This window comes from Diplotaxodon limnothrissa, linkage group LG8 (assembly GCF_057381915.1).
Source record: "Diplotaxodon limnothrissa isolate DT_005_m linkage group LG8, D_limnothrissa_male_GT1.1, whole genome shotgun sequence".
Taxonomy (NCBI): Eukaryota; Metazoa; Chordata; class Actinopteri; order Cichliformes; family Cichlidae; genus Diplotaxodon; species Diplotaxodon limnothrissa.
In genome coordinates, this window is record NC_140603.1 from 23,283,573 (window position 1) to 23,305,928 (window position 22,356).

General features: G+C 42.1%; 1 protein-coding gene across 2 annotated transcripts in view; it reads right to left on the reverse strand.

Moving 5' to 3' along the window:
* Window positions 1–2,054: 2,054 nt before the first annotated feature.
* The window catches only part of usp54b (ubiquitin specific peptidase 54b), a 46,778-nt gene continuing 26,476 nt past the window's right edge, over window positions 2,055–22,356 (reverse strand). The window contains exons 8-19 of one of the 2 annotated variants that reach the window (XM_085360910.1): window positions 20,883–21,032; window positions 20,133–20,325; window positions 19,725–19,907; window positions 19,175–19,394; window positions 15,042–15,422; window positions 14,832–14,959; window positions 14,579–14,737; window positions 9,935–10,082; window positions 6,907–7,739; window positions 4,685–4,812; window positions 4,467–4,592; window positions 2,055–2,141 (exon numbers count right to left, since the gene is read on the reverse strand). In XM_085360910.1, coding sequence (XP_085217036.1) covers window positions 2,055–2,141; window positions 4,467–4,592; window positions 4,685–4,812; window positions 6,907–7,739; window positions 9,935–10,082; window positions 14,579–14,737; window positions 14,832–14,959; window positions 15,042–15,422; window positions 19,175–19,394; window positions 19,725–19,907; window positions 20,133–20,325; window positions 20,883–21,032 — 2,736 coding nt within the window. Of the gene's footprint in view, window positions 2,142–4,466; window positions 4,593–4,684; window positions 4,813–6,906; window positions 7,740–9,934; window positions 10,083–14,578; window positions 14,738–14,831; window positions 14,960–15,041; window positions 15,423–19,174; window positions 19,395–19,724; window positions 19,908–20,132; window positions 20,326–20,882; window positions 21,033–22,356 lie in introns of those variants that run through there. The other variant, XM_085360911.1, reaches the window with a different exon arrangement.

Consider the following 22,356-nt stretch of genomic DNA (forward strand, 5'->3'; position numbering starts at 1 on the left):
TCCTCTAACGCAAACACACACTTTCATCCTTTAGTTTACATTCATTCGCTCTTTCTCCCTCTTGCTCTCTGCGTCCTCGTTGCTCTCTTTTTGCATTCCATTGGTTGAAACATAGCAGTAGATGCAGAACAACAAAGTTCACCAGCAGCAATAAACATGAGATCTTCTCTTCCTCCTCCTCCGTGTCTCTGCCAGAGTCCATGAGAGCACCCGTGAGGGGTGGGCGTGTCTGCCTCCTGACTGTCTCCAGTAAAGGACTGTGAGGGAAGGTTGATTTGCATAGCGGACTCATGCGCTACAATTGGCTACATTCTCCCACATCCAAAGAAACAACAACAAAAAAAATCCAAAAACACAAAAAAAACGAAGAAAAAAACAAAAATACAACCACAAAATCTGAACCTAAATGGAAAAATAAATTCTTACTTTAACTCTCTGAGTTAGGTGCCATCCTTTGGTTTAGTTACAACGTTCATTCAACATCAGTAAATTCTTAAAGAACATTACATTGGCCTTTTGTTTAATAAGGACTTTGTTAGTTTATACGATATTTAACAGAATAAAGCATATAATAAAAGTACTCTACACACGTCAGAATGCTACCCAATAAAGGGAAGAGTGAATTAAGTCGTAATAACTGTTCATACAACTGAGGAATGGTTGACATCTCTGATAGCTCACTGGCTGAAAATATACCTCTAATACATATCTATCATATAAAGCATGTTCATATTAGACATGTCACTGTCTTAGGTTGAAGATGAGCATTTTTCTGAACACATCTGAGGTCTCAAAACCAGTTTCAGTGGGAGGAGGGAGGGGAATAATAAAGTGTGAATTCATAAGTGTCACTGAAGTTCACCTGAGGCCTTGGAGTGAAAACAAACGGCATCGACTTCTCTCCAGCTGCTCCACGTTCAAATAGCCTTCAGAAAGTGCACTTCTGCCGAGTCACCTTGCAAAGTGCACTTGAGTCATCTGTTTTCATTGTTAAAAGCCTAAGAGAAGGGTTTCCTAACCTACATTCTCTCATTCCTTCTAGACTTTCCTCCGCTGCTGGCCTATTTCTGGTGCTACTGTTTCCTGTTTGGAACAAAGAAAGCAAGCGAGAATATAAGAGAGCAAGAAAAGAGGAGCAGAAAGAAAAGAAGAGGGAAAGAAGCAGAGAAAAAAGGAAGCGCTTTTCTTGTTCAAGCTCCCGGTAGAAACGGGAGAGCTGTCATTAGGTCGGCGAGCGGTTTGGGGGCAGAAACTCCAGCTAGACACTTGTGAAGTGCACTCCACTCCTATTTGAAATGCAGACATGAGGAAGTATCACTTTAAGTTTATCAATATTTGTTAATTATCATTATCAACATTCCATAAGGTCTTATTAATTAACATACAGGTTTCATATGTGAGTTTTCTGTACACGACTTAGTTATTAGAGAGTTCAGTCTCGGCAGATTAACTGTGCGCACACACAGGAAGAAAAACAAACCCAAAAACAAAAAGAGAAAAAAATATGGCTGTCCATCTGAAACAGACCTAGTTCAGCTACGTGTGCGTCCAACAAGAAATGCCCGTGAAGAGAGAGGAAGAGGCGTGGCTACTTGGTTAGAGTCCCCCCCTGAGCTAAAGGTCCTGTGGGTTGGAGGGCGAGTCTACAGAGAGCTCTAGTCCTAGTTGGATGCGGCTGGTGAGCGACTGCTAAAAGCAGCAAGCTCACCTGGAAACCCTCTGAAAACCCCAGGGGGAGACGAGAAACAGTCCCGGAAAGCAGGGGGAAAGGTTGAGGTTGTAGTTGGGGGTCAGAGTGACTGCATAGACAGAATAGTAGGGGGAGGAGGAAGGGAGGAAGGCAAGAAGGGGCTAAAGCAGGGTGCTGCAGGCGCTGAGGGAGGCTCTACGTCAGTGCAGATGTGCATGTGTGCGTGCATGTGTTTGCGTGTGCATGTCGTCTGAAGGAGGAGGAGGAGGAACAGGATAGGAGCTGAGTCGATCCTCCTGAGCCGATTCCAGGTCCGTCAAGGTGAAGCGGTTGTGGACCCACGTGGACGGGTTGCGGTAAGATATTAGTGAAGCACTGAAGGACCATGGTCTGAGGAAAGCTTGACCCCCGTCAGACACAGCCAGAAACTCCCTGAACTGTCCGACAGCTCCTGGACATGAAGATAAAAGGTCAGATTAGTAAGAAGGTGCACGTCAAACATGACAGATGTGGTCATTCACAGGAATATGCACACATGCTTCGATTTTACACATGTATCTTCAATCATGGGATTTACAGAGTGTAAAAGACACAAACTGTCACACACTGATGCTTTAAACACAGTTTTCAAAGATCTCAAGAATTATTTCCCCAAGCTCTACTTAAACTTGTCCCATACAATCTGATAAACTATAGCTGTACAGCATCCCAGGGGAAATCCCTGTGGGACACCTTAAAAATACTACGCTATCTTTTCTTTTTGTACATCGATACAAAAGCAGAATCTTATATATCTATATATATATAAGATCTATATCAAACAATGCAGGATGCAGTGACACCTCTTTTTAAGATGTCATTAACAGATATTTGACTGTTGATAAATAAAAATTTAAAAAACCTGTGGTGATAGAGGCTAAAATTTCAGAACAGCCATGCTACTTCTCTATAATCAGCATTTATTTGCTTCTTTGGCCCAAATGGGGAGATTAAATTATAAACTGTGAGTATGGATGCAGAATTTCCCAATCAGTGCATCACCCTCAGCTTCATATAATCTAAATAGTAAAATCTGTTAAATTCCACATTTGATTCTTTTTATATGGAACATTTAAAAACTGGTCATTCTTCACTGTGTATACATGCATATTCTAAACAGTGCACGGTTTATTTAGGATCTTTTGTATCTAGCATATCCTGGTTTCTGAAAACAGCATATAGCACTGTTTATGCATAAAACTGAGGCAGTCTAAAGACCTGCACATGTGAATGAAGCGCAATGCAAGACAGCCAAGAGCATTTGGCAAGTAAAAGCATAGTGCCGGGAGGCAGGTTATGCATAATTTCACCTTGAATTTAAAACAGAAAAGATCAAAAGGACCAACGTGCATGCTTGTTGATTCTTTTTTTCCCTTGCTTGTTTATTATAAGCTAATAACAGCTCAGATGCATAACTTTTCCTATAACATACAACCAACCATAAGACATAAAGAAATTGTATGTTAAAAACTACATATATATTCCAATATTTAATGCATGTATATTTTTAGATTAAGAAGTTGAAGAAAACCTGATTACTCAATTGCTGACTTTTTTAAACCAATTGTTTTAAGCCATGATTTAGTGAGAATTTTGAATGCACTGCTAATTAATTACTAGAAATTATCATTTCTTCTTATGTTTTTCTCTGCTAAGAGAGACCATTGGTGTGTGACATGTACAGCAGCTTGTAAAAATACTTTGGATCGATGCGCATTAGCTTCAGCTCCCACAGCGAGGTGTTATTTTTGCACTGTGAAGCTGAAGTGTAAAAACCTGAAACGACACTTCTGCCTGTCAAACTATTCACCACAATTTGAGTTTAAAAACTAATATGATGCAAACAGAGCCGACACATCTGCAGATATGTCGTGTGTAATACTGACGTAACAGAAAACCTAACAGGCTGAAATGTTTTTGCTTCGGGGGCCTTTTTAAGACATCCCTCTTGTTTTCAGCGTTTTTCCTTATAGAGAGTGGGAAGGTGTCTTTTTTTAACCTCTAAATCAAGGTATCAGTGTTTACTTTTCAGAATTTCAAATTTCCTTCTGTGAATTTTAGATGAACTGGACACATGACAGATTTGCAGGCCAAATTTCTTTTAAAATCACCTTTGGGTCTTCACATTTTTTGCAAATCAGTGAGGATTCCCTGGTTTTAGATATATGGATATGCAGCCTACTTTTGTGCCAGATGAGCCCAATTTGCCAGGAGGCGAATATTCACGAGAAAAATAATAAAAAAAAAAAGAGGAGAAGACTTTTACTTTGCTCTAAAACAGACTTATCTGGCACATAAAGTAGCCAGCCAAAAATCCACTCTTGATGCAGGCGAAACACACAGTGCAACATCATATGAGCCAGCGCGGTGTTTACCTGTGAAGCAGTGGAGGGAGGTGGTGATGAGAAGGTGTTGGTGATGAGGAGGATGAAGGAGATGATAGTGGTGGAATAGCAACAGGGACTCAGAAGAGAGGAAGTAAGCAAGGAGAGGCACTGACATCAGCCTGCTTCACCTTTGAGAGAGACAGAGGACAGAAGAGGAAGAGAAGAAGAGAGCGGGAGGACAGATTGCAAGTAGAATAGCAGGACAAAAGGAAGAAACAAGACAAACAGCGGGGGGGAGGGAGGGGGGAAGAAGAGCACAGGGAAAAGCAATGTGACCGCAAGACATCAGGCAGGTGCAGTTTAACAGCATAGCCGCAAGGAGGCAGCAGAGCCCAAGTAGTCACACTCACAAAGCTGCGGGTTGCAGTCAGGCGGCTGCGGCGCGAGGTCACTACTGTGCCGCTCAGGCTGCGTCCAATTCTCCTCAGGTTTTCCCCATCATCAGGCTCCACCCCAAAATCCCGCAACATCATTGGCTGCAGAGGGAGAAAATGTCTGTCAGACGCTGGAAAATGGATCCAACTGATGACCCATGAACAGTTTCTGCAAAGGACTATGTAGGTGTTGCCTTGTTGAGGTAGGTGGGGGTGCTGGTGCAGTCCGCCCCGTACGCACTCCTCTCCATGTCTGCGTTGGGGGTCTTGGAGCGAGCCTGCCCTCCCACCCTGGATATGAGCCTCTCCGATGGGCTGCAGCCTGGGAACACACAGATGGTGAAAATATGAACAGAGCGTGGTCTGCAAATTATGTCAGACTGACAGCTTACATTTCCTGTGTCGTTCATGAATTCATTAATAAGTAACTTAAACAAACTTTGCTTATGATTTGACAAATGTTTACATACAGTATATATCAGGCGTGTCAAACAGAAGGCCACAAGGGCCAGAATCATCCCGGAAAAGACTCAAATCTGACCCAGTGGATGGCTTTGAGAAGGAGGTAATACATTTTGGACTATATTTTCAGAAATTTTGCAACTTTTCCCACTAAAGCAGACCTCCCACATGGCCATTTATACTACACCAATGTAAATAAGTAATAGATAATCAGTTACAATCATAGAAATTTCTGGTTTTTTTGGGGGGTTTTTACAATGGATCCACGATAAAAACGAATAAAAAGAAATGTTCTGTGAATGAACAACCTTATAATTACAGCACAGTCTGGGCAATGAGCTACATTTTATTCATTTTAAACATTTATTTCTTACAATTTATGCCCAAAAAGTTATGCAGATTTCTTTCATTTGCTACGGCAGCATTTTTTTTATCATGTAAAAGACAGTTGAAATTGCACGTCTTCTTTTTTTTAAAATTGACATATTTAAGAGATTAAATGTGTAATTAAACTTTTTACACTGGCTAAAAGGGGAGTTTCACTGGTTTGTCCTATTTAGGATCAAAGTGGGAGATACAGTGTGGTGCCCACAATGTAAAATAAGTTTCACATCCTTGGTATATATTTAATGAGCCAGCGCGATGTTTACCTGCGAAGCAGTAAACAGACCGAGACCGAGGCCTTCACTGAAACTCCAAAGTTTTTTTTAAAGCATTTCTTTAATGTCTCTAAAATTTTACATTTAACACAGAGAGAAGTGACCCTATAGAAAAATCAATATAAAAGTGGAAAGCAGTAACATCTGCTGCAGTAGCCTGTTTACTGCAGTACTCTTTACTGTGTCTCAGTTCCATACTACATACTGATATGCACAGTATATAACATGAGGTAATCTCAACAATATACTGTTGTGCATGTTGGAAATTAACAGCTACCACTGCTAATTACAGTAAACAGACCAAAAAAAATACTGAAATTGTTAAATTGTCCCCATGTATAAACCAGTGTAAAATCCTCATTTTCAGTTCACAAAGTTCTGTTGATCGTACATATAATTTTGTAGCGGTTTTATACTTGAGGACATAAATTAAAAATGTGCTTATAGTTGGACTACAGCTGAATAAAAAAATCTATGGAGCATTTTAGCTTGCTTCAAAAAGTGAGCCTACAAGCAAAAAGAGTTTTCTATGTTGTAAATAAAAGACATGCGGTCACATTCCTTGTAGTCTCCACCATTTAGTTGTTTCCTGTGTTATTATTGTTTTCACATGTGCCTCGCTGTGGTTCTACATTTCCCTCCTTTCTGTCTTTGTATTTAGTGTTTTTCACCACTTTGCCAATTTTCTTAATCCATAAAACTTGCAGAGATTGTCAAAAATCTATCACAAATTTCTAAGATCTTAAGAGTCTATGTATGACATCCTTAATTCCTTTCTTTATCGTACATCAAAAGGCCCAAACACACTCACTACATGTATTGAATCAGCCATACAATATGAAAGCAATAAAATGTGGTCAAAAATGTGAACTTAAGTTCAAATCAAATATCAGAATGGACAAAAATACAAATCTCTTTAAATATGAGATGTTTCTGGTGCCAGACAGGCTGGTCTGAGTATTTCAGAAACTGCTGATCTACTGGGAATTTTCCCACACAACCATCTGATGGCTACTTCCAGCAAGCACAGAGCTCAGATCATCTCGAACTGGTTTATTCAAATGCCCTACACAGTCACCAAATCTCAATCCAACAGAGGCCTTTGGGATGTGGTGGAACAGGAGATTTGCATCGTGAATATAATTTAAGTTGATAGTGAAAATTAATAATTTAGTCATTACGCCACAACGGTATGTCATATTCTGAGCACAATTAATTTCACTGAATGGTGGGTTTAAATGTTCCAATAGTTACAGATTGTGTTATGGTGGCTATGTGTGTCTGTGTGTGTGTACCTGTCTTTCCAGCCAGCAGACTGGCCTGGTAAAGGGAATCAAGCTCAGAAAACTCAGCCTCTTTGCGGTCACAGCAGGGATTACTGTGTCGCCCTGGGGCATGCTGGGAGCTGTAGTGACCTGGAGAGGACTGGCAACTGTAGCTGTAGTTTTGACTTGATGCCTGCGGCCTGATGGGAATGCAGCGGTCTGGGGGTGTCTCGTACGGCGTCACCACTGCGTCGGGGCGGTCCAAACTCCAGGAGGACCAATGACGTGTCTCTGAAGCAGCTTCTTCCCTCGGCCAATGCTGAGCAGTGCCCGCGGGGGAATGGGGCCGCGGTGGTTGCCAGAGCGGCGTGAGAGGTTTCCTTTGCCCGGAGGCTTCCAGAGGGGAAGACAGGGGTGGATTAGAGGTCGGAGGGGGAGGAGGTGGGGGAGGCTGTGCGTGAGTGGGTTCAAGGTGTGCGGAGTGTGAGGTGTGTGTGACTTGTGTATCCCAGAGACGCAGAGGAAGCGAGGGCAGAGAGATGGCTAAGTGCTTCCCCAGTGGTCTGACACTCACCCCCCCTGCCTGCAGCAACTCACACAGCCTCACCCCTGTCCCCTCCCTCCCATCCTCCTCCTCCTCCCCTCTCCTGCCCGCGCATCCATCCTCCTCCTCCCCTTGGCTGGAAGGTGCGCAAGGGTGAGCGATGCTGAGGGTGAGCGGGGGTCGAGGGGGAGGGGGGCGATAGGGCGGAGGGGGCGGGTTCTGGCCTTGGCCCAGAGCAGCATCCCTGTTGGGCGTTGCCTGGTCCTCTTCCTCCTCCTGATTGGGCGTCAGCAGTACTTGGACCGGGCCAGGCTGTTCACTGGAGGACACAAAAGAGGGAGCGCGTCAGTCAGCCGGCAGCAGGACAGAAAAACAAAGCTGCTCTGACGTCAGGTGAGTTACTGCATAGAGGGAAGGTCACGACAGCACATCAGGTAAACAAACACACACACACACACAAGCTCACTTACATACCGGACAAACAGCCTTGTGCAAGCATCGCTTCGTGTATGAGATTTCACAGCCATGCTGTTTATGAATCAGGCACAAGCTCAGGTGCACTGACTGACTGATGACAAACTTAAGTGTCTGATTTGAGCATTTCCATCTTACACAGAATGTAATCAGATTTCCACTACTCTGCACTGGTGCAGTATATCAGCACTGAAAACAATCTATGACATAGACTAATTCAGTCTCATATCCTTTTATTGATTTGCATATATTGATAAATGAGGGATATGATATATGTTGAACATTAGTGGATTTTCTCAGAGACATGAGACACTATTAATGTTTGTGCGTGTGTGTGCTTGTATGTGTGAATAGAAAGTCTGTACATTTCTGTGTAGTGTGCACAGACACACGTGTGTCTATGTGAGCGCCCACCCCCGTCCCCCACTTTAACTTTCCTGTCTCTTTTCAGCGTTAGTAATTACCCAGCAGGCTTTGCAGCACTGAGCTATAAATCAGAGGCTTATGTTGATCAATAGAGGAGAGGAGGAAGGTAATAAAAGAGGCAGAACACTGAGAGCTTTGCCTCCACCTCCTCTTTTCCCTCAGTCTCGCTGTTAACAGTTTGGATTTACAATTTATTATTTTAGAAAAAAAAAAGTTTTACTCCAGTTTAAGTTCAGTTTTAATGAAACACAGACTAAAATCAATATTAACATGGCTTAGTTTGCACATTCAATCAGTCTCTGGTCTGTGCTGGTTCTTCAGAGTGGAGCAGCAAAACTAATTACAAGATCTAACAAAAGAATATTTGAGGTTTTAGGAGTTTAATGACCGCCCTTTAAGGCACATTTGAGATTATACATCTAATTTCCTGACTCAGTAAGAATCTAAGATCCTGAGAAAAGACTAGAACTTCACAATAAAGCTCACTATATTCATTCTTTTTTTCTAGGACATTCTGTACATTTTTTGCACTTGCATATTTTTAAAATCTAAAGACATTCAGGTTACTATAAACAAATTAACAAACAAATGCAGTGAGTTTTCCTAGGAAAACAGTTGGGATGATTAATTGGCAAAAAATCTGCAGGTCAATAACCAAACTGACCTTTTCAACTAACTTTCAGTTCTATTCTTTTAATGTTTTCATCATTAAGCCTCGTGTCTCTTGCATGTGTTGCATCCAATTGGGAATTTTTAAAACTATGTGTTTGGCTATCAAAAGTCATCAGTGCATCTCAGATTCTTAATACTTTGATTTCTGAATATTAAAACTGATGAAACTGATGTTAAAACTCACTTTCCCCTCCTTACGCAACAAAACTAACACATCAGTAGGAAAGCAGACTGAATTTTTGTAACAGACAAACATAGAAGCAGAGAGCACGGAAACAAAGCGCGGCACAGGATCTGTGACTGCAGTCGCGTGGCAGCACACAGGACAGAAACACAGTGATGGACTGCAGCTTTGCAGTGCACAGAAGGACAGATCAGCAGCACACAAAGAGCAGAGGGAAGTCTTGGCAGCACAAAGCTACAAAGAGCAGCACAACAACAATGAAGGGAAGCAGTGAAGCACAGAAAAGCCGAGAGAAACTCTCTCTCCCTCTCCCTCTTTTTCTTCTTGATGGCAACACAGAGAACAGCAAAGCAGCTTTTTACTGCATTGCAACAAACACAAACACAAAGCGGATAATAAGTTGCTGTATATAGTCAAGGGTGTGTGTTTGAGAAAACGTACACATTCAGACACACACACACACACACACATACACAGAGCTGGATGTGAGAGTGCAGTGCTGGGGGAGTGGGTTACAAAATCAAGCTTTCTGGGATTTTGTCCAGCCAGAGCTGAAGACGCACACATGAGGGTGTTGAGGCGTTTCTACACAGCCAGCACCCAGAGGACACACACAGCGGAGTCCTGAGGTGGGTTTGAGGACAGCTTGAGCTTGGACAAACACGAAGTGAGGGAGGAAGGGGAGGGAAGTGAGGGGTTTTGAGGTGATTTTGAGACAGGCACCGCTGTGGATACATAAGGGTTGACAGTGGTGGTACCTGGGTGGGCCCTGTGGGCGGGCGCTTCCTGTCTCCCGTTCCATTTCCTGTTCCTGCCTGCGTTTGATTGGGGCCCCAGTGCTCCTCATGCACGCAGCTACAGCCAATCCGCTATGAGCGTTAGCCTCATGCAGGGGTCTGAGCACAGCTGAGGATGTTAACAACAGAGCAGGAGATAAAAAGGAGAATAAGACAGAAAGATATAACGACAGAGTGGAAGCGAGAGAAAGTTTGAGGAACGGAACAAGAAAGGAGACACGAGGAGGGATGAGAGTAAACGATTATAATACAAAAGGAGAGAGAAAAGAGAAGCAGAGCAGAAGGAGTGTTTGTGAGGGGGCCAGCATGCATTACACTCTGCTGCTGTAAATCAATGTGTGAGTATTTTACATAAGTAAAGAGTTGCAAAGTGGGATGTCCTCAAAACCTAACCTAACTTCAATCCCCAATCATTTTGGTGAGAAATATCCAATCACTTAGAAGCTTACAATTCAGGTTTTTGCAGCAATAACAACAAGTTTTTACTATTGTGTTCAGAAGAAACTGGATCCAACACTCAACAGCTGCGATCAGTGGCTTTTAGATAAATGTAGAAACCATAGTGCTGTGTTTCCTCCAAATTTACTGCAAATTTCTTCAGTGCCACAGCTACTGCTGCTGGTACCGAGGGTCACAGATGTCATAGCATTTTGGCATTTAGTGCCTATTCCAAAGCCAAACTGACAGAAAATGCTCTAAATAAAGCAAAAATCTCACCTGACTTAAATTTGACTGCTCCCTGTTTCAAGGCAGTCTACTTGTCAGACTCTTAGCTGCCTCAAAAGCTGGTCTTTACTTAAATCACTCTGTGGAGGTCTCATTCTGACCACTTGCATGTGCCCATAATGTTCCTTACACTACCTACCCTCACTACTATGCTCGCCTGATTTAAATCCTTGCAGCCCCTTCACCAAAATGAAACCCAGACAGAAGGTGCAGAAGGAGACAACCCTTTAGGGAAGATTAACAAATTGCACCACATAAACCTGTTAAATCTTTAAAACTGAGATTGTGAAACCATGAAAGAGATAAAAAAAGCGAATGAAAAGTTATAGATGCATGAAAGAAAACAGACCCCCGCTCCGTTTAATGCACTCAGATGTTTTGCTTCTTAAGTCTTCCTTTGTTTGGTATGACAACCAGTTTATGCAGGCTCACTGTCAAGTCAAAGTTTGTGCCTCTTCTCTGCCTGGGCTACATTGTTTACCCTGATCCTGTGATTTCAACTTGCACAAAACTGGCAGTTATTTTTTCTCTGAGGACACCCTCTTGTTTTCAAGCTGACAGACACTGGCAATATCATAAGAGGAAACAATAGGAAGATTTCATAGCAGGGACCCAGCATCTTTTCCCACTTAGCAACTCTGATGTAATCACATTAATATACTAACTTGTACTGTTGGTGACTCAAAAATTGAACATTAGATAAATGAGTTGAAACTGGGGCTGCGTTCATGAAGCCACACACACCAGACAAGGGAATAAACTACAAAGATATTTCTAAGACCAAGGTTTTTTTTAGTGTGCACTCTCAGTGGTGCTAGTTGGTTACAACAAAAGAGCAGCCATCATCCGTTTTGGCTTGAGTTTATAGACTTCAGATTGATAGAGGCAGAAGAAAGGAAGGCGGATGGCAGCTCTGTTGTTGCTGTTGGCTGTAACCTCTGAAACACTGAGGCAGATTGTTTGAAGTATGCCCGAATCCATCGATACGGGTGTGGGAACCCAAATTCTGTTACACAATAGCACTGATAGTGATGCCATCTGTTCGTTCACAACTCGTCCTTTCACTTCATCAAGGTTGAATGTGCACACAGGTGAGTGTCAGGTACATGAGACTAAACACAGTGAAGCAAACACAGTAGGGCAGACAGGACACAACATAATAATCCCTGATGTAGATTTAGTTAGTTCTGAGTAGGAGGGGAAAACCTGAACACCTGCGGTTTATATAAAACTCTCACTTACACACACCTAAACACGTCTTCACAATAAAACATGACAGAAAAATATCTTTTGTGGATGAACTGATCAAATATTCATGAAAAAGTCACACACACAGGAATATGGACACATACTTTGGGAACACCATGTGTTCCCAAAGTCGATCTAAAGTCAAGCCTGAAGTCACACAGACCGTGCCCAAGTCTTTAATTTGAATGTTGAGTCGAGACAAGATGTGAACATAATTCTTTCACTGCTATTTATAAAGCTGGTAGCTGATTTGCAGCTGAGGTTGTTTTAGGTATAACTACATGTAGCATGAATGACTTTGTAAGTGGTGCCCGACACGAGCTTATTTGTTTTTAATTGCATAAACAACATTTAAGATGTTGATTTTGTGTGTGAGCGTGTTAACATTTGCTAAATAAAGCTAAATAAAGAGGCTGAAAGTATGAGAAAACAAAACATTTGACTCAAGGAGCATGCTAAAGGAAAAAGTAACTGATGTCATCTGCTTTCAGCAGAAGTTATACTATTTCCATTAACACCAAAATGCCCAATTGACATTGCTATCCACAGAGCTGCATTGCTGTTGTGGCTAAAAAGCATGTGCAAAATATAATACTCAGACCTGATTAAAGGAACAACTGAAAGTTTTTGTGATTCTGTGTATAACAGGTAAAAATGCATGTCTGGCTAATTTCCAGTTTAATGCGGTCTCCCTGTGAAGCACTGCACCAGCACTGGGTGCTACTAGTATGGAAGTCCCATTCTGACAAGCTGCACATCTGCAGTGTGTGCTGGATCCCAGTTCAGTTTAATTCAATCTCATTTCTATAGCCACAGATCACAACAACAATTGCCTGAATGAACTTTATATTGTAAGATAAAGACCCTGTAAAAATATAGAGAAAACCCCAACAATCAGATAACCCCCTATGATCAAACACTTGGCAAAAGTAGGACAGAAGACCTCCCTTTTAACAGGAAGAAACCTCCGGCAGAACCAGGAGCAGAGAAGAAAAGCCATATGATGCGACTGCTTTGGGGTAAGGGGAGGGGGGAAAAGGGTGAAGGATGCCTAGGCTGCATCACCTGATCCACTATAAGCTTTATCAATAAAGTGGATTTCCAGGAAGCAAGCTTAAAACCGAAGAGGTGCAAGCAAAAGCTCAGAAATGCACAAGGAAGCAACCTTAAAGTGAAAGTTAGCTGTACTTTTACCCACGAAATGAAACTCATAAGATTTAGAATTTAATTTCGCATGATTCTTTTTTTTTTTTTGGCAGAAGAAATTGAAGCTTTCAAAGAAAACCGGGCATACACGCGGAGAACGTGCACGCCAAAGTTAGAATCCAGAACCCTCTTGCTGTGAGGGAATAATAACTAAACCAGGTGGAATTATAAAACTTTGTGATCCCACTTCATATGAGTCAGGCACCACAGTCTTCTGCTCTCCCCATGAAGCAACTCTGAGAGTCTAATATTAGAACCTCACGTCCTGGTACATACCCAAATTTTGAAGTCCATATGCACAGTTTATTATAGACATTTAAAGTCTCAGAGGGCATCAGTTGAGTAATTATCCCAGAGCCGATACCGATTCTCCAGAGACGGAGAAGAAATCACAGAACGTTTTGTTACAGGCCACATAGCAATACTCATAAACTAACTGTAAAATTAATGGAATGACCCTTAAAGTGTGACTCGAGTCAAAGAAAGACACAATCTAAAGCTCACACCATAACACACAGATACCCACATCATTATAGACCACACAAGAACGAAAAAGGTAGAGAAACACATTTTTGGAAGCAGAGGAATACACACACTGTAAACTCTGGAGGATAGCCAGGATATCGGAGCACTGAACTTGGATTGTGCTTGTGATTCTAAATAGGAATCACCCAGAAAGAGTTTCCTGCTCTGTGCCGGTCAGTGAACGCCCCACAGGAGTTTCCATTTTTGTAAAAACTAATCTGACAGGAATTTGTGCTCTGCTCTGTTCAGCTACACTGAACACAGCTGGAACTGCTAGATCCACACACACAAACACACACAAACACACACGTCCTCTGAAATAAAACACACTGAACTAATTGACGGATGAAAAAAAAAAAAAACATCAGAGAGAGACAGATGGAGAGACAGACCAACAGATGGGAACGAGGACAAAGACGAGGTCAGACAGACACATGGACGTACAAGTCACTGTGACTGTTAATCTAGACACAGGTGACCTCAAAACTGCACCAGGCAAGATTTTAGCATAAATATACATGTTATCAGCATAAAGCATAACATTTTAATACCAAAGATATATCCACCTTTTCTTTTTTGGAAGCACAAATTGAGACATGGAAGTGTCTAGATGGGCCTTTGCTATGCGGATTTCTGCTTGGCGCAGCTTTAAATGCAATTTTGAGGGGTAAAGGTTTAAACACATTAAATTTACATAAATGGTTTCTTACTCATCAGCTGTTGTATAAGTAAATCAGTGTTGATGCAGGCAGTGAAATATCAGGAAAGATCAATTAAACATAGGCAAATGAAGCCCAAATTGCATTCCGCTGGAAGTATTTCATAAGCATATAACTCCCATACATATTCACTACCAACTTCCAGCTGCTGATTTTCTATGTTTCCATATTTCATCCATACCCTGGTGTTGGAGCTGGTCCAGGTCCATGAACTTGCTGGGTTTGGGATTAAATCCCATGGCTGCCTCCCGCTCCGCCTCCCTTCGCTTCTGCTGCTCCTGCAGGCGGGCTCTCCTCACTACCTCCTCCTGAAGCTCGTCTAGCTCACTACGCCCTGGGCCTGAAAACACACACACACACACACGAGAAATATGGGGAATGAAAATATTCATCAATTTAAATGCATGTTGAAGAAATTAAGCAAAAACACACACCTGCATTAGTGCCACCACTCCAAGTAGGTGGGGGCAGCTCCTGCAGGATGGCACTGCTGCTCTTGGACTTAGGCACTGAACGCCATGAAGGACCTGACATCAGCACCCGTTTTTGTTGCCCCACCTCCCTGTAAACAAAGGAAAAGGGTAAACGAAAGGCATAAATGTTGATAATGCAAACAAACTAATCTGTATCTGTAAGTTTCCTACCTGTCGGGGCTGCTGCTGTTCCTCTCGCTGCTCTCGTAGCCACTCTCCATCCTCTGAATCAGACGTGGCTGGTGCTCCACCCCTCTCAGAGGTGGAGGGGCAGGGGGACCCATCGTCCGCCCACTGCCCAGAGACCTGGGCTGCCCAACCAGCCCAAACCCCGCCTCCAACTCCCCAACTTCTCTGGCTTCTACTTCTTGCAATCCGAGCAGTGGAGCAGGTCCCTCTAAAGGGAGTGAGTCCTGAGGCCCTGGAGGGAGAGGCGGGCCAGGCACAGTGTTATAGCCCACAGAGGAGCCTCTCTGTCGGGTGAAGATGCTGTCGATGTTCAGCGCTTCTCTCCTGGGCCTCCAAGTTGGCCTGTAGCGGCCTCCAGAAGAACTAGAGAGCAAAGAACAAGGATTCAATGCTGAACATGTCTACTGACTGAAAAAAATTAGTCTTCTGGTAAAAATTATTTAAAAACTGCAAAAGAAAGTAAAATTTTCTGCAGAATGTCTACTTTTGTTTATGATTCATTCTTTTACTTAAAAGTACAACACGTATAATTTTTCTTGTGTTAAATCCCAATTTCACATTGCACAAGAGATGAGAGCGAACAGTGGTTGTCAGGCCACTGATTGGTCTTTAGGCCTCTATGATTGTCACAGTTTCTCATGACGTTAGTTGCCGTGTGTCTGCAGAACAGTAATACCTTTATTTATGTGCCCATAATTTAGGACATGTTTTAGAGAAGATCCAAAGTGACATCTTTTCATAATATGGAGTACACTAATCACTAACATAACAAAATGACCACCTTGCATTACTTTATCAGCAAATTTTACAAAATAAGCACTGCCAGATTCAAGCGGTCTAGCTAAGCTACAACTAACTTACTTACTGTAGCTTTCTTGCTAGCTTACATTACTGCAGGCAAATTCAAATCTCAGTGAAAATGCGACTTGGCTAGCTTGACAAATTACCTGCTAATGTGATCCGTGATACTAACTTGTCTATAATGTTTTGTTTTCATGCAACAATAAATCTTGCAAAGGTGTATAACTGAAAATGTTTCTTCAAAGAACTAGCCCAGAGTGATGCAAGGCAGGGCCAGTTAGTCAGCTAGCCGTAACTCAGCTAAACAGTCTGGTGATTAGGGTTGCCAACCGTCCCTTAAAATACGGAATCGTCCCGTATTTAGAAAAAAAAGTACACGTCCCGTATTGAGCTAATAAGGGACGCACTTTGTCCCGTAATACAGTGAGAATCAAAAGTAGTCTATAAATGTTAATGGAATTAACGCTTTGTTTGAAAACATAATTCCCAGCCTCTCTCCTGCTTTGTGACCAATGAGCTGACAGCACACTTATGACAATTCGAGTATGACAATTCAGATTACCGCTCATCTCATTGGTCGAGGAAAGGTTGCTTGCGGAGAAAATACCGGAAGACAACAGGTGACCACAACAAGAAGCATGGCCAACAGGGAAACAAACGCCGACACTGCGGTGCAAGTCTCGGACGACAGTACACCTAAAGCTGGGCAGACACTGTGCGATTTTTTCAGTCGCGATATTCAGCTCCTGCTCAAACTGCACGATTGACTCGCAGGGGTTAGAAGTTCATAGGTCACGATGCAGGTCTCACACTATACCGCCCGATGCTCTGATGCGACCTGAGAGCTCACCCTGTGCGTCCATAAAATGAAGGTTATAACAGAAAATCTGTCGCTCGCTCTCTCTGTCTTTCACTCACACAGACACACACACCACCACCATCAACTTTGCTAAATTGCTAATGAAAAACATTGATCAGGCAGCTGTGATTGAGCAGCAGTGTAAATCCAACTATTTTCACGGTTGTTGTGGTCGTGATCATTTTGTGATGCCACATCGAAAAGGCTCGGATGAGCTTTCCAAAGTTCTACAAGTTGTGCCTCCATCGCTTGTGTCCAGATCACACGCTGCACAGCCGTGCTGCGCCGTCTTTTTCACCGACGTTTACGTGTTTGCGCGTGAGCAGTGTGAGCGGCTGTGGTGAGATCCTCACGAGCGATTGATGATCGGGAGCTGGTCGTGAGGTGTTAATCACTTCTCGTTACCCCACGTATACTACACGACGCACGATGAAGGCCAAAATCGGTCCGATCACCAAAACGGTCGCACGACTCAAAAATCGTCTCAAAATGGGCCAAAAATCGCACAGTGTAAGCCCAGCGTTAGAGCAGCAATGTTTGTTCCCCTCAGAGAAAGGGAAGAATGGGAAAAGGAAAACACCTGGCTGGAAAAAGTTAATATGGGCATGTGCAGTGAATATCAGCGCTATGTGGCCAGAAGTGTGATAATATAATTTATTTTGTGTAATAAACAACTGCAAGGATAGATGATTACAACAAATAGATGACTAATACATAAAAGTAATACATAGGTGAATAATGATGATGAGTTAAGATGCTTAATCATGGGAACAAGCGGGTTTACAAACAGGAGCAGCTGATTAGCATTAGAAAAGCTGAAATAATACCTCAACTGAAGCCAATTGTACTAAATGCACTAAATGTGCACTGTTACAAGAATGTTTTTCTTTCTATTATTTTCTATTATTTTAAGTTAAGCAGGACAAAGTTCTTTTAAAGAAAGATTTACTTATATTCTCAAAAGTTAAGCATGACAGGCTTCTGTTTAAGAAAGAGACCTGTTTTATTGTGTTAATGTTGTCATTTTGAGCTAAAAATAAATGGCTAAATGATCACTTGTTTCACATGTGTTCATATCACAAAGAATAGAATATGCATCTGCTTAAATCAACTTCAAGTCAAATGGTTAAAAAAAATAATTTCACACACAAAAAAAGAGCTAGAAAATTCACCACACTGGGAAGGGTGAAGACAACTGGGTTGCCCGGCCCTGGCCACGAGGTGTCCCTTATTTATTTTTCAGGGAGTTGGCAACCCTACTGGTGATCGATCTCAAGAGTGAGGTTACAGACTTTGATTGAGAAGCCAAAGCAATCTAACCAAGCACAAGTCTGTATGATATCAACCTTATCTTAACAAACGCACATTTTATTCATATTGTCACTACTGGAAAAATTGAATAGAAACAGCAACATTTCTGATTGGTGGAGGTCGCTGTTACCAAGAAAATCTGATTTCAGTCAAGAGTGAAGGACTGTAACATGTTGCTAATGAGGCTATACTTTGTTACATACACATCACAAAATACAAAATATATTCCAACCTTTTGTTATACACCAGTATGATAATGAAACCTATTAAATTCAAGAAGGTTGAAAGTCCTTTGTTGTGGAAACTAGATTTACAAAGGGTTGCTGGATGAGAAGTTCCTTTACCTTTAAACGTAATTATGTAAATAGTCTTGCACTTTTAGCCTTTTTTTTGTCGTTTTATCCAAATCAAATCTTTTTATGGTCACGACTCACCTCACAACTGTTTGGCTTGTTTCAGAACTGAAAACTCGTTATATAAGGAAATCTCCACTGACATTTCACAAATGCCATTTCAGAAATAAATTGAAAATTCACTTCCAAAACTCTTAAAAAAGTGGGCATTCACAGCCTTTGAGCATGTGCCCCACAATAGGATGCTAGCTACAGTTCACTTAACAGCCACGATTCTTGTGATATTGTGCATTTTATTTTCTTTAAGCTGTGTTGTGTTATTATCTCAAACTTTCACTTAAAGATCAGAAGGAACAGACTGCTGTGTGTCTCACAGTGTGCAGAGCTGTTTAACTATGAACTCAAAGCGAGGAATCTGAGATTTTTCCTCATCTGGATTTTTTTCTAACAGGCTGAAGGGCAGCGTGTTAACTTTTCAATTCAATCTGGGGTACAGTGTTGAAATATATATATATATATATATATATATATATATATATATATATATATATATATATATATATATATATATATATATATATATATATATATATATATATATACACATTATAGTTATATTGAATGAGTAGCCTAACAACATGAAAATAAGCTCCATATCTAATAAGCACTTCTACTTTTTCCCCTGAAGAGATGTGAGTATTTACGTGTGATTTGAAGAAGGCATTACCGTGAAATATTTTCATCTTGCTTTCACCTAATTCTACAGCCGATGTGTACGAGTGCTGCAGTACCTGGACTTGCTCTCACTGCTAGTGCTCTCATCCTCCCAGTGGGGACCCCCAATCCCCCCCTCGCAGCCCCCAACTCCGGAAGAAGAGGAGGAGGACAGAGGACGGGAGGAAGAGGAAGAGGAGGTCAGAGGCCTGCGGGAGGAGAGGAGGAAGACAGCCGTCTCCTTGTACTCCTGCAGCGGAGGAGAGGGAGGGCGCGGAGGACCCTCCACTGCTGACTCTGAACACGGGAGAAAAGGAAGAGAAAATAAATCCAATAACATTTTTATTTATCCCACAGGGGGCAATTATGCAGGCAGCAGTGCTAATAAATGTGAGAGTAACCACTAACGAGGCGCATAACCTGAAGACTCTGCAGAACCCATTTCCCTTCACCGAAACTTGAAAACGCATAACTGTTTGCTCTTAACTATATCAACAATGATACTTTCTGCATCTCCCTGAAAACACTTGAGTATTTGCTGTTATTTTTTAAACCATTAGGGTTTCTTGACTGAAAGTGCAACTGCATTTTTTTTAAGGGGAAGAACATTTGGACCAGCAGCATTACCTCCAGCGTCAGCACCAAGCGGCGGTGTGCCAGTGTCGTAATTACAGACCACTGTGGTCTGGGATTCACTGGAGAGGTGGCTGCCTGTAGACTGGTGGAGGGATCGGCTGCGAGAACCTCGGTGACTCGAGCTGTCTGTCGAAGAGTCCGTGCGAGTATCGCTGGATATGGATGGCTCCCGACCTGTGGGAGAAAAGAGAAAGAGAGGTGACCTTTTAGGTAATCCTGTATGCGCATATGTTTCCACTTAAAGGCATGATAATACTATAGCACAGGCTCTGCAGTATGCAGAGGCAGATTATAGGGTTGAAGGTCAGAGCTTTAAAGCTATAACCCCGCATGTTCTCAAATAATAAAGACAGATCAACCCGATCTGATATTTAGCAGAGTGTATCATCTTTGCTGTACCAGAGTCTTCACTGTCGTAACCAGCCTTGCTGCTGCAGTGCTGGAGCTCCAGCTGCGGGTTGGAGCTGGTACAGGGGTTTGGGCTCTCCTGCAGTATCACCGGCGTCCCACGGGGGTCAGCGTAGAGCAGCAGCAGGGGCTGATAGTGGCCTTTGATACAGCGAGACACTACGTCCTTCCACTTAGGGCCGATCTAGAGATGCAGAGCACACACACAAAAATATATATTTATATAAGCACACACACATAAAAAGGAAGTATAACTATCTGTTTTAGGATATAACGCTACTCATATTCCTCTAAAAGTAGAAGGTCAAATACACTTGGTGCTGCTGTGTCTTCATTGATATCATATTATCTCAGTCAATAATCTAATATGACCCTCATTGTGAACTATGATTGATAGTCTAGGACAGGTACATGCACACAAGTTCGTTCTCTTATTTCTGCTGAGTATTCATGAGGATTTTTTTAGCCTTTAAGAAAAGGACTCACTTAAATTACATACATAATATGAACACAGTTCTTGCACTGAGATTTAAGCGCATAGATCTAAACAAAGACAGGGATTAAACCTTAAACACATAATCAATCTAAAGCTGCCTCTACTGCAAAAGACCTGACTGTGCAGCACTTAAACTAACATACAGCACAGCTCCTGTCATTTCTGCTCTCACAGGCACAAGTGAAGATGCAGCAGATGCTCCTCGTGTTGCAGCGTGCAGACTCGGGACTCAAACTACGTCTCACCTCTTTGACGTGGGCGTCGTCGAAGTACATCCACTTGCGTATCTTGGTCTGGAAGAAGAAGGTGGAGTAGTGCTTGCCATAGTAGCACACCATGCCCACCAAGTAGAGCTCCGCCTGGCGAGCCCTCTCCTCTGTCACACGGTAGAACAACTACCGAGAGAGAGAGAGAGATAAGAGGGAGGGGGAGGAGACAAGAAGGGAGGGGGGCATGCAGGGGAGAGGTGTGCGGTATAGGAGAGAGAGAGAGAGGGAGAGAGAGAGACAGAAGAGTTAGTTAATGTGAATACAAGCACATTTTTGCTCACCTAGTATATGCTGTATGCAGTAATTCTTCACTCTCCTCACTTTCCTCTGCTTGCGAAGCGCACACAAACCTACAGTGCTGCATACACGCTGCAGTTTTTCAAGTGGAAATGATGCACGGCTCTCACACTCATCTCTTAGTAAGGTCACTTGCTCCAGATGATACTGCTAGTAACATGCACAGACAAAGGCAGTGTATTGATAGCCATATGTATAATTCTAGCCATTGTGCTTTGATGAATCGTATATCGATAAATAAATCCATGATTCAACATAATAAGCTAGAATAAATCTAGTCCTGCAACCAGCAAATGCTTTCATTATTTATTATTTTGAAATCTTTAAAGAATCAGAAAATACATCTTAACAAGTTTGCACAACCACAACTCTTTTGTCCAGCCAGCAGCCCATAAATCTGCAGATAAACAACGAAGATCTGTATTAATTCCTTTTAAATTTAACAGCTGATTTACAGTTAACTGAATATAAAGTTTGGTTTACTGCAGCAGCAGCACTACAGTTATCTAATCTGAGGAGAAACGGGACATAAAAGTGTAAAAAAGGGGGATGGGTAAGATACAGAAAAACAGCAAGTGAAAGTAACTGTGGAGGGAAATGCACACACTTTTAATAGCTAAACACAATTTGGAAAATTCAATAGATAACACCTCAGATTTTCTTATTCAACAGCTTGTTTTTTTTCCCCTCACAGCTGCAGGATGAAAACAAGAGACAGAGCAGCAGGCGGAGACAGAAGATAGAGGGAAAAACTTGAGTCACTGTAACACATATTCATATTCACAAATCCATTATTCATGGATATCACTTCGGAATGCGGCTGGAGATGTAACAGGGGCATTAAAATGCATCAACATTACTCAGTCATGACGCCGACTATCAGAGGTCGAACACGTGTGTGTATGTGCGCGTGTGTGTGAGAGAGGTGTAAAAGCTGTAGCTGTAAATGGAGAAGTAGCGTTCTGAGCTCTTTATAAGAAAATTGAAAGTCTGGAAGATTACGTCGTATCTGCACAGAATTTGTTTTTTTAACATGCTGAACTTGCACATTATTGCAAGTTATTGTGTATTTGTTTACACACACACACTGAAAATACATATACATCCATGCATGCGCTTGTGTCGGACAGTTTGCATGTGATAATGTGCTGAA